This window comes from Pavona decussata, unplaced genomic scaffold, assembly GCF_977016875.1.
Source record: "Pavona decussata unplaced genomic scaffold, jaPavDecu1.1 SCAFFOLD_62, whole genome shotgun sequence".
Lineage (NCBI taxonomy): Eukaryota > Metazoa > Cnidaria > Anthozoa > Scleractinia > Agariciidae > Pavona > Pavona decussata.
Genome location: NW_028145483.1, coordinates 212,501 through 224,857, shown reverse-complemented (window position 1 = coordinate 224,857; position 12,357 = coordinate 212,501). Strand labels below are relative to the sequence as shown.

Below are 12,357 nucleotides of genomic sequence, written 5' to 3'. Positions count from 1 at the left end.
GTTTCCTTTGTTTTGCAAACCTTCTCATCTCGGGCATGAAAATGTCCGAAAAGGTTTCGAATTCAGTTTCTGGTGGTACGCTTGTGTTCCCTGACCAGGCTGCAAGATGTACCATTTTTCAGTCAAAAGCAACTTGTCCATGAAGTAAAGATATTCTGTCTAGGGTCTCGTGTTTTTGATGGTATATCTTCAACGTGAAGGAGATTCAAAACTTCTCGCTGTCATTAGCACTTTCTTTTGTTATCAGTAAAAGCTTCGACCTCCGTCTTTGCCGGTCTCTATTGTGTAGTGTATAACATTTTACTTGATGTTTATTTTTCATGGCTATGGTTTATGAGGCCGGTCCTGTTGTTCAAAGAGTGGATAACTGTTATCCAGCGGATAACATTTATCCACTTACGTCATTCCAGCCGGTGTGCAAAGCTTGGATAGTGTTATTTTGCCGCTATCCCACGGATAAAGCTAAACACATCAAGGTAGGTCGTAAAACGTTTATCCACTGGATAAAACCAGGCTGTTAAAAAACGAACATGGCTGTTCGAACAATCAACCATTAAGTTGAGTAATTGAAACAACGTACTTGAAATGCTTTGAAATGCAAACTACAACATGAAGCCGAAAATCTAACAACAATTGATCGATTTAATTGCTGGCGTTTGTTTTCTAGAAGAAACACTGATCAATGCTGGGAAAACTGCTTTCTTGGAGGTCGGCAATGATCAGTACCTCACACTTTCCTTTAAAAACTGATATAATAGATAAAATCGCGCGGAATATTGCCGTGATACCTAGCCGACGAGGACGTCGGCCGAGTTAGCTAAACTGATCAGGGGATATTTCGCAAGATTGAGCAGGATAATTGTTTTATTATTCAACACAGTGCTAATAAAGCACAGTTTTAGCTCTATTGCAAATAAGCTGGAGACGATCTTTACTTTGCAACTTTTCTCCCCGACACACGAAATTACGTATACCGCAGGATATCTGTTTACTACAGACGATGAATTTTCAGTGCACCATGCATGATCATTGATATTTGGCCTGGGAAGTGACACAATGCGTTGAATAATAACGTACGTTATTCACTTAACACATAAGCTAGCGCTGGCCTAAATTTGAAATATTTAGTTCTAAAGAATTCTTTCCTGGGACCAAAAGAAATGACATTAAGCAATACCTTTTCTCAGAACCAGAGGCTTGCTTTTTGTGGCCGAATATTAAATGCAGCCCGTAGTCAAACGCTGCCGGTCATTTAAAACTTCGCGAAAACATGCGGACCGCAAAGAAATCAGGTTGTTCCATTACTATGTTCGTGGCGTACTTGATATTTTCATCATTTTTTTATTGTTTATCAATAAAAATTGGTTTGGTAGTAGGAGAAATAAAATCGTAAAACGTTAGGGCAAATGCAAGTCTTTGCCTGAGATATACGTAATTTCCTGTGTCAGGGAAAAAATTTAAATGGCAAAATAAAGATCGTCTCCAGCTTTTATACAAAAAAACTGTGCTTTGTTATCAATGTATTGAATAATAAAACAATTATCCTGCTCGGTCTTGGGTAATTTTCCTTCACATACAAGCTTTCTTGTGAAACGTAACTGATTTTCACCATGGCAACGGACCGGATAGCGCCTTACCCGGAGGATAGTTATATCATTGCACTGTCCAGGCTTTCTGCAACGACCTTTTTTTCCAGCAGGCTCCAGTTGTTCAAAGAGCAGATAACTTTATCCAGCAGATAAAATGTATTAGTTGGAGTACATTTTATCCACTGGATAGAGTTATGCGCTCTTCTGAACAGGGCCAGATAACTGAGTTCGGCTGATAGCGTTTTTATCCGGTGGATAAAGTTAGCCGCTTTTTGAATAACCGATGCCAGATCTTAGAGATTTTACCTTTTCGTGTCTTGTTACTTTATACAAATGAGTGGTAATTCAATATTTTATCACTTGGTTTTTTTTTTTCTTTTTTAGCTTTAATATATGTCGACCTACCAGACGGGTGCTTGTTTTGTTATCGTTATTTGTTGCTTATTCTCTTTTCACATTCGTAAACCTACATTGTAAAACGCCTTTTGATTTTATGATTTTGGTGCTTTTGGCAATTAGAAAACAATTGTTATTGGCATTGTCATTATTATTACCAAATGGCGGCCATCTTGGATCCGCCATCTTGGATTTCTGGATTTCCCTAAAATTTCAGCGCCTAAATCGAAGACTCGCCTTTTTTCGAAATATGACTTGACAAGCTTTGAAACTAAAATGAAAATAAAAATAGAGGAACAGTTATACAGTTAAAAAAAACTAATTATTTTTCTTCATTTCAAAAAAAGAATTTCCCATTTTTTGTAAAAATTGTCTGTCCAAAAATTGGTTTCCATGGTAACATCAAAGTAAGTGAACACCTACCTACCAAATCACATTGTTTTGAGATAAATTGCTGAAAAAGTAACGAAGTGTCATTGCTTTTGCTCGAATTTTTCAATAAGTTATTCAGCATCAAAGTCGCCGCGGACAGAATCCACCCCAGTTTTTAATTTTCCCATTGTGAATTTACTTCCTCTCGTTGAAAAGAAAAGATAAGAGCGTAGATTAATTTTGTCTAGCAATGACTGGAAACAAAATAAAGTTTAAAATTGCATAAAAAAAGTCAACAGAAACTCTAATTTCCGCATAAGTGGATGCTAAGTGCATGATTACTTTACAAAACGTAATTTGTGGTTAACTGGGAAATATTTTCTGAATACAAATATGTACTTGTTAAAGTAACGTGTGATAATTTGGCAGAAAAAGAGTCGATTATTGGAGCTAGGTTTCCCTCTTATACAACTAAAAGAGCTTCACCATATATGTATGTCAAACATATCTCATTAACAAATCGCCCAAATTTTAATTTCCGAAAACTACTCTAGGAATAATAACATAACCAATATATTTGGGTTAATCGACGCGGACAGTTGAGAAAGAAATCTGTCAACTGTTAACTGGGTTCCACTTCGGTTACCAGGCCATGACTTTCCGTTCTCAGCCTCAGATAACAAAAACTGATTTTAACGTCTTGCTCCTAAATGGAATACCCGTCTTGAAACGAAGCCATAAGAGATAGGTAAGAACATTTGTAATTTTTGTCGGAGTTAGTTTATTTTCCTTGATTGAAATTCCCATTGAAAATTATTTAAACTTTACATTTTCGTAGTCTACACTCCTTTTCAGTCTATTAATCAATGTTGACTTAAAGGTGCACGCTTCCTCCCAAAACAATGATATTCAAGTTTACAATGGAACTGAACGGAGAAAAAGTCAAATTCATGTCACAACAATTTTGTCTACGGTTTTAGTCAGCTTCAAGCAGCGAGCTTCATGTGTTTGGATTTATTTCTATCATAATAACGTTTTTCTTTTTTTAATCGCTGCTTCAGAGAGAAATCATTCAACCCAGGAAAAGTTACTCCACCGGTCTTATAGAATGTCATAATGAAGGATAAACGGAGAAATATTATTGTCAGTTTATTTCCATTCTTAATATGCAAGAAAATGAAAAAGACCAACTCTGTTTTTTTAAACTTTTAGCTTGACAACGAGGCTTGGGAAAATAAAACAATATAAATTAATTATTCATCTCTGAGCCTTAATGTAATTTCTGTGTTTTAATTATTCCCGTAAGCCTCGTAGCCAAGCAGGAATTTAATATATCGAAATAAGTCTACTGTATGCTATATTTCGGCCCTATCGAAGAACATCATCAGTTTAATACAACTTGGTTCCGACATGTTAAACCCACAAAGCGCAATGAATGAAAAGAGTTTCTCGGCATGGTTTCAATATCATACCAGTGTATATTGCTACCCAGAATTGAGGTGTTGGGTTAAAATCCGATTCCACAACTTCGTTATCATCTTAGCTCTTTTCTTTTGTGAAGGCATCTAACAACAAGAACTTTGTATTGGATTTCAGTTCAAAGGGGCCTTTTTCATCAAGCAGATCAGGTTAGCCATTAACACCGCTTTGAAAGAAGAAAGTCGAGAACTGGACGTTTTTAGTCAAATAAGGTTTTAATTTTCGGCGCTTTGTGGGTTACATTTTTGACGAACATTTCCACCCACATTACGTGCATAATGAGACTCTGCCTTGTAATAAAAGAACCAAAAAATACATAGCCCTCTGGATTTGAATACATTGTCAATTTACTTGAATATTGACCAAGAAAATACATTTGCTTGGTTTATATTTCATTTTGTCTCACAATTTAATTTTCTTTTTACTCGCGAAAATTCCGCACATTGAACAAATTGGCTGAAAGAAAATAAAACAACAGTTAAGTCTCTCTCTCTTTTTTTATAATTTTGAACTCAATCGATCGCGCGGTTTTAAAACCAGAGGCATAAAACAAAATTTTTATTCTACCGCAGATAATCATGGAAAAGTAATAATCACAACAAAATGTACTACTAACGAAAATAAAAAGATAATAAAAAGCTCCAAATAACGTGATAATGACGCAAAATGGAGTAAGAATTAACTCAAAATGAAATAACTTTTCGACGCAAGGTGCGCTTTTCAAGCATGCTAACGCTAAATAAGTAAAAACTCTATTTACAAGGAGTACTTCGGTGGTTTGTATCTGCGGCACTAAATAAACAGCGCAGTCTGGACAAGTGAAGACGTGTCTGGCTTACATTAGAGATGTACGTAACGTAAGTTACCTAAACCTCAGGTTTTTTTCTTATCGTCATGAAAATACATCGCTTCATATAATTTCAGTATACATAAAATATCATTAAGAGTTATTGTTGTGTTACTGCATCTTTTAAGGGTTACAAAAGTTATTTCGTTTGACTTCAAAATCAAATTTTACGGAGGTTTTACTATTTCACTTTACTTTGTAGTTGGAGGCATAGTTAATAAAAGGCAATGGTTATGAAGCTTGACAAACGTTCCTGTTAAGATATTTAACTGTGGTGTGAACATTAAAACAAAGATTGTGCAGGGTCGCGGCCCTTTCAACATAAACTGTAGCACCATTGTTTTCATGGCAAAGTTTCATAACCAGTCCCTCAATTAACTTGTTGGAGGTAATCGGTAGATTACGATGAAGGTGGACAAGCCAACCACCTCGATCAATAGTCTCGTCATTCTGATGGCTCCATTGTTTGGGCCCACGATTCTGCATGCGCCGACTTTGAATATACATAACTCTTTTACTGATATCAAAGCAAACACCACCAATGATGATTCTTCCCAAAATTGATCTAAAAATATTTTGATATAATAGAGAGATTTAGAATGACGTTTACCCGCAAATGGCAGAAATGACCAAGAGAAGTAAAAAATTAAGCACAGTAGCCAGGCACGCTGTTTTCAGTTTCTCAGTAAAATTGAGTAGTTTTCCCTTAGCGTCAAAGGTAAGAATTATTTTGCACTGTTCTCATCGGTGTACTAACTTTTTCCAAGGAAACATAAATGTGAATCTCACGTTTGTCGTTTGCCGTAAACGCGATTTTAAATCTCTCTGGTCACGTAATTTCATGATTCCATGATAACAAGATATTGACAACCCGTTTGTTTTTTTGCAAGTTTTAATTATTTTAACACTATTTTGATTCTCACATATTGGTTTTGATTAATTTTGAACCAATTAGGACGATTTTCTGCAACTCTTTCTCTAGTATTTCGGAACAATCAGAAGTAAGTGTGGCAACAGTTTCTTAAAAACTAGGCTGATAGGAAATATGATGGAAAACAACAAGTTATTATTTTTGGGTGAACTATTTCTGACATTGACTTTATATCGATCTATTATTTCGAACTTGATAATGGCGTCATAACGACTCCGAAACGTTGTTCGGGTTTATCGTTTATTTTCACTTGCCTATGTGTATCTAAAACAACAAGTAAAAGTTTTATTACTTTCTTTTTTTACAGTATAGCGATGAACGAGTTCAGGATTGCCTTACACCTGGCAATCTTTGTACAAATATTCAGTGAGAAGCTTTCTGTCGGAAGAGAGTTGGCCATTCAACGATCAGACCACAAACGTTTTGCTTTATTTCACAAAGTCCAAGAAGGTAAAAAAATATGTGTTATGGTGCTCTCTATTGTCAACAATTTTTTTAATAGACACACCGAAGGATTTCATTTACGCTGCCAGTTTTTTGAACGGCTTCAAAAACATTCTTGGAAAAGCGTGTGTCAATAAAATTCACAACAATTATGCTTTATTTGCGAACGTTGGAAATTAGCATACGAGAAAAACATTAACACCTCATACTAATGAGGAGTGTTTTATCAGCTGATAAAACACTCCTCATTAGTATGTGGTATTTTATCAACTGATAAACGGCACCGCGTACACAAAACAAATTAGAACTGTTTTAATGGTCCATAGACTTCCTTACCAAAATTCCATAACAATAATCAATGAGGTCTTTTTAAAACCAATGTTTATTCGTTTTATATTTAAGGAGTTTTCTAAATCTTCACTTCCAAATTGCTATGTTATCGAGCTATGCATAATAAATGCGACACAAATTCATTTAGACTAATTTCAATGAGCTCTCTTTGAAACGACAGTTAATTTTCTTAAAAAGGGAGTTTCCGAAATATTCACTTCCGAAATTGCTCTCTTGTCAAGCTTTGCATTAAATGTGACACAGGTTCATTAATTGTGGTGATGATGATGATGACGATGATGATGAGTAAACGTACGACTTACATATTTGATCACTGGTACCTTAAACAGCATGCAGTGTACTGAAACGCTACAGATTTGCCTCAAGATAAACTGATTCGGCACTGAACGCTACATAACTCAACCAGAAATTCTAGAACCTTTACCGTCTTAGCAAGAGCACTAACAATTTTGTTTTCATCAGATGCAGTATTGAACGGTCATGTCTTATCAGTGTATCAGGTCTTCTCCGAAATGGAATGCTTGCAAAGATGTCTTTCATATGACCAATGCATGTCTTTCAACTTTGAACGTCAGACCTCAGCATTACGTCGCGATTGTGAGCTGAACGCCTTGTCAACAGAGTTATCTGGAGACGCGCTGGAAATTCGCATTGGATTTTCATACTACGAGCCCATTAAAGTGACGCTACCACAAGAAGTAAGTAGCAATATAATATAGGAGCATATCAACAAAATGCGAACTCATAGTTTATAACCAGTGGTTATCGGAAAACCGAATGCGATCGCGATCGTAAAAATGTGTATGCAGGAATGAAAATTACATAAGCTTACGTTAAAATAACTCACCTTGTGTCCCACATGCAGCTCCGTGCGATTAATTTTGATTTTTCCTTTTTGAATTTGAAAACCATAAAAAATGGCCGCTTCAGAAAAACATCCCATGGCTTTCCACGCTAAAATCCCGAGATCTGCTATCTTTGAACTGCGATTTTTCGGCCGTCTATATGTAAAAGTGCTCGAAATTTTGCCCCAAGAGACATCATTTGAAGTATATTTTCTCCTGTTTTTACGTTATTCCGACAATCATCGCAAACGCTTCATGTATTTCTATATTTACATTCACTTGGATAAAGCCAAAATAGCACTTTTAGCAAGATTGAAAGCTTCCGATGTTATAAAACGCGACAGAAGCCGTCGTCTGAACGCAGAAAGGAATACCATGTATTACCATGCTGAAAACAGCAAGATTTAGGTCACGTGCTAAGAAACCAAAATCGTTCACACGTATCAAGTTTTATTCAGCAACAACACGACACGAAGAAAAAAATACAGAGGTTCTTGGAAGAAAAACTGGACGCTATTTTTGTCGATTGGCAACCACGCAAAACCACCAAAGGAACGCACAAGTCCACTTTTGCGTTGCTTCGCGTATCGAAAGGAATCAGAGTGCGTGTGTAATTTAATTGTTTATACATGTTCCATTCCCGCAATGCGGTATGGCGTCCACGAATCTTTGCAGCGTAGTTTTATGCGAGTACCGCTTTACGGTTGCCACTATTCACTTCTGCATTCACGAGCTAGCTCTCAGGAGACTTTGATCTTTTATATTGCCATCTCGGAGACTTTTACGTGGTGAGAACAGTTACAAACGAATTTTCACTTAAGCATTTTGGAATATACTTCGCCCTTGCACGACCGCCATTTTGTTTTTACCAAATAGCCGCTGATCGATAATTCCGCAGTCTCAAATGTCCTGATTTTCTAGCGACGATAGCCTTACTACGAGGAGAGCTGTTCATACTCTATAGAGGTCAACAAATAAGAATAATAGAGAAACTTATTGAAGCATACATTTTGATTATTTTCTAGGGTTTTGAGTTTGGTCGTTTGCTACAAGGAGGTCAGTAACTATGCACGTCTTCTTTATTTGCACGGCATTGAAGCAAAAATTGCACAAAATTCAAAAACCACTGAAAGGACTTTGATAAGCAAAATCACACCGTCCTGATAAAGTCTTCCCAACAGATCAGAAAGACAAGTGGCAATTCAGATCTGCAGCCTATAAATGCCAACTGGGAGTTGAGAGACAAATATCTGGTTAATATATCAGAATCGCGTAATTTGGAGGGGTAACTTTAGGATGGCCAAATTGCCTTCACGAACTCAGTTGATAAAATCTAACGGCCCTTTTCACTCATCCGAACCTACGCAACGCCCGTCTTACGACGGACGCTTTTGCACAACTGGTACCGCGCGCCTAGCACCGCTGGCGCCTTACAGGATCAGGACCGGGAACGACTGGTACACAAGCTATGATATTTTAAACTATCATAATTATAAGGGAAAAAAAAAGAAAGCCGCGAGATCTCAAAATCTTTGTTATACCGTTTTCCAAAGCCAGGCTTACAGCATTATTTTTTACAGGGCCAAGTTGTTCAAAGACAAATTAACCTATTCCCGGATTATAAAATAAATCAAAAAAGATTCTCCCTAAAGATTTTCGTCCATCAGTTTTGACTTTTCATAATTTTTAGCTTAAAATTAGCTTTTTGAATCATTTTCAACGACCGCCAGGGAAAAAAAAACCTTTGATTAACTTTTAATTGTGGATTAGCGCTAATCGGCTTTCGATCAACCGGGCCCTGAACTATTGAGGTGAAAAATAATATTCCAAAATTGGACAACTGTATTTTCAAATAATTTTAACTTTCCTCAACTTGCTCTTGGCATTGATCAACCTTGTTTTCTTCTTATCACAAAATTCATTAGCTAACTCATCAGAGACTTCATCAGCTGCGATGCCTTCACCGCCTGTAGTGAGGTCATTTGTGTCTCTGTTGACGCCAAATCAGCCAGCAACATCTCCGATTACGTCAACAATTGTCTCTACCTCATCGGTGATGACTACGTCACGACTTTCAGCATCATCGAACAGTCTATTAACGTCTTCTGTCCAGCAAAGTTAGTGAACATTCTGACAACTTTTTCAATTAGAATCTTCCCTATACTTAAGGACCACGGTCCTTCAAAATACAGAGGTATTTTTCCACAGTTTATTTCTATGGGGGAAAAGCAGATAAAAGTGTTTTGTAATCCAAAAAGAATATTGAGTAACCACGCATTTCCAGAGATAATCAAGCAAAAATATCCTTTTCAGAACAATTTATAGCATTCCGTTTTTAAATAGAAGCTCGATTATCTCTGAAAAATGGGTTAGTACGCTCCATTTTTTTTCGTGATTCAAACAGTCCCACAGGTAGCTATAAACTGCTTTTCCTGCATAGCCATCAGCTGCGTAAAATGCCTTTGTATTAGTAGGCACCGTTCTTAGGAAATCCGAGTTTCCCAGATCATCTTCAGATGCGCCAAATGTATGCGCATGCACAGTAACAAAAGGAGGTACCGTCATTAGGACATCGTCATTCATTGACTGGAAACAAATTCTCTTCAACTTTTCAGACATGAATTCTTTGTAAGCGGCCATCTTCGGCATGAAATATTTATTTGTTAGAGATAGTCCCCTGATGCAAACACTAAACCAAATTTCAATAAAACGATACAATATACGTGCTCTACAGAATAGAACTAATTGAAAATGATGAAGCGGTGGTTATAAAGCTTGTTAAGGATCGTGCATTGCACCCTTAATGGCATGTCTTTCCAAGCCACGTTTTAAGCACGTTTGCTAAAAAAAAGGAGAAACATTTTGAATATTTGAATATAATTTTTTTTATGGCAAAGTTTTGGAAAATGAAGTTTTTGGGCGGAGCCAATCAATTGACTTGTCTTGAAGGTAGCTCGTAGTGTGATGCACCCATTAAAAAAAAGTACTGTGACAGATATATAGACCTTGATGGCTTGGCGGACATGTTGAGTCTCAGGAGAATAAAAAGCTTTGTTTTTGCACGGCAAGCCTCGCAATGAATTCCCGTCTGGGCGAGGCTTGCCGTGCAAAAACAAAACTTTTAATGCTCCTGAGACTCAACATGGCTCAGCGTTACAAAGATCCATTGGCAAAAACTCTTCTGTACAACAGACAATTTTCATGTACCCTTAATATTGTGCTTATTTTTTTCAGTGCCTGACTGCAAACACAACTGGCGCCAATACAAAACAGGTTGCGTTCGATTATTCACCAGCCATAAGAGTTTAACCCAGGCAAGATACCATTGCAAGAGTTTTCAAACTTCTGGTGGTGTCCAGGGAGACTTGGTAGAGATAATGTCGAGAGAAGATAACCGCAAGATTGACGCTCTTGCTTCTGAGCAAGGTTTGTATTCCCGGAGCCGTATGGAACGTGATTGTCGCTTTGGTGATATTCTCGGGATACAATTGCGTGTAAATGAAACAATAGCCCGTTTTACAGTTGTGTGCTCAGTGACCTGGTTTTGGAATGGAAACGAGGCCGGTGGTGACCTTGTTTTGATACAAACCTCACTGCCGTTTCCAAACGAAGATCATGCTTAATGGAAATACAGTAATGTGATGGAATATGCTTAAAAAAAAATAATCTAAAAAAAGAGCAAGGCTGATTTCACGGTCAGTGAAGTATATTTGCGGTGGCCCTTGCAAACACAGTTTATTACTGGTTTTTACTGGAATGTGTTAAGCCTGGTTAATAAATGACAATGATGTATTAATTAGTAAATGACACAGGCATACTCGAAAAAGAAAATCCGAGTTCTCCTATCAGGAGTTGAACTTGATCAGATGCTCCACCACTGAGCTGTAGGAGACTCGTGGGAGCTAAGCCCATTAAACTAGGTTCATAGGACAAACATCCTGCATACTGCTAGGATTGGAATGTCAATGTGTGGCATTTGCGCAATGTAAATAATGTGATGGAATATGTAATGTCTGGTAGATAAATGAGAATGAAGTATTAATCAGAAGATCATTCTGTTCTTATGCTAACTAATATGCATTTACATATGACAAGCAGTGAGGTTTGTATCAAAACAAGGTCATCCCAGCCTCGCTTGCAATCCAAGGCCAGGTCACTAAGGACACGACTGTAAAATGGCCTCTTATCGATCTTTATTTGGCACAAAAATGTGCATGGACATTAACTGCGACATCTTTTTTGAGAGCAAAACTCAAGGAAAACTGTGCGGAAAATATCCATGCAGGTTTGTAAAAAGAAATAAAGGTCGCTTTATTTATTTATTTATTTATTTATTTGTTTGCCTTCAAACCACTTTGCCTACCAATGCTTCACCCTGCTTGCTTCCTTGCTTGCTTGCAAAATCCCTAGCCCTTTCTCGTTTCCTGTGCAGCGTGAAGACCTACCGGTATTGGCCCTTATAGAACCAGAAAGTTCACTTTACTTATTTCTTTATTTTATTTTTTTATTTATTTATTTATTTATTTATTTATTTGCCCTTAACCCACCTTGCTTACTAATGCGTCAGCTTGCTCCCTTGCTTGCTTGATTGCTTGCTAAATCCTTCCTTTTTTTTCTGCTGGACGTAAGACCTACAGGTAAGTCATCCCTAACGCACTGTGTCTTCACTTCCTCTATAGGTGAATACTTTATCGGCTTAATGGACAAAGCTACCGAAGGAGTGTATAAGTGGGTTGGTGGATCTTCGGTGGTGTACACTAACTGGATGAACAGTCATTCAAACAGTGCAAGCAAAGACTGCGTGGTAATGAACACCAACTCGAACGGGAAGTGGAAGGCAGTCTATTGTCATTATAGCTACCGCTTTATTTGCGAGTGCAAAGGTGCATGCACTAAGGTTTAGAACTACACGACTAGAAAAAAAAAAAGAAAAAAACGCTTTTGGAGACCAAATTTAATTGACATTGACTCAGTATGTAGACATTATGGAACAGCCAGTTGTAATTTTGCAGTTGAACAAGTTATTGAGGTACGAATTCAATCGTACAAACAGGCGTAGTTCTATTACGGTCAAGTTAACTCAGATAGTCCCTTTCAGATGTT

At 37.2% G+C, this 12,357-nt stretch overlaps 1 protein-coding gene across 2 annotated transcripts in view; it reads left to right on the top strand.

The window, feature by feature from the left end:
• Nucleotides 1-12,357, top strand: part of LOC146478823 (uncharacterized) — a 35,256-nt gene that overhangs the window by 6,745 nt on the left and 16,154 nt on the right. Inside the window, exons 2-7 of one of the 2 annotated variants that reach the window (XM_085111585.1) lie at nt 5,922-6,064; nt 6,872-7,107; nt 8,280-8,310; nt 9,180-9,371; nt 10,489-10,680; nt 11,934-12,357. The exon at nt 11,934-12,357 is cut by the window's right edge and continues 1,139 nt beyond it. The exons of the other annotated variant lie outside the window; for it this stretch is intronic. Of the exons in view, the coding sequence (XP_084967711.1) occupies nt 5,922-6,064; nt 6,872-7,107; nt 8,280-8,310; nt 9,180-9,371; nt 10,489-10,680; nt 11,934-12,157 (1,018 nt within the window). The 3' untranslated portion in view covers nt 12,158-12,357. The remainder of the gene's footprint in view (nt 1-5,921; nt 6,065-6,871; nt 7,108-8,279; nt 8,311-9,179; nt 9,372-10,488; nt 10,681-11,933) is intronic. 2 annotated transcript variants of the gene reach the window in all.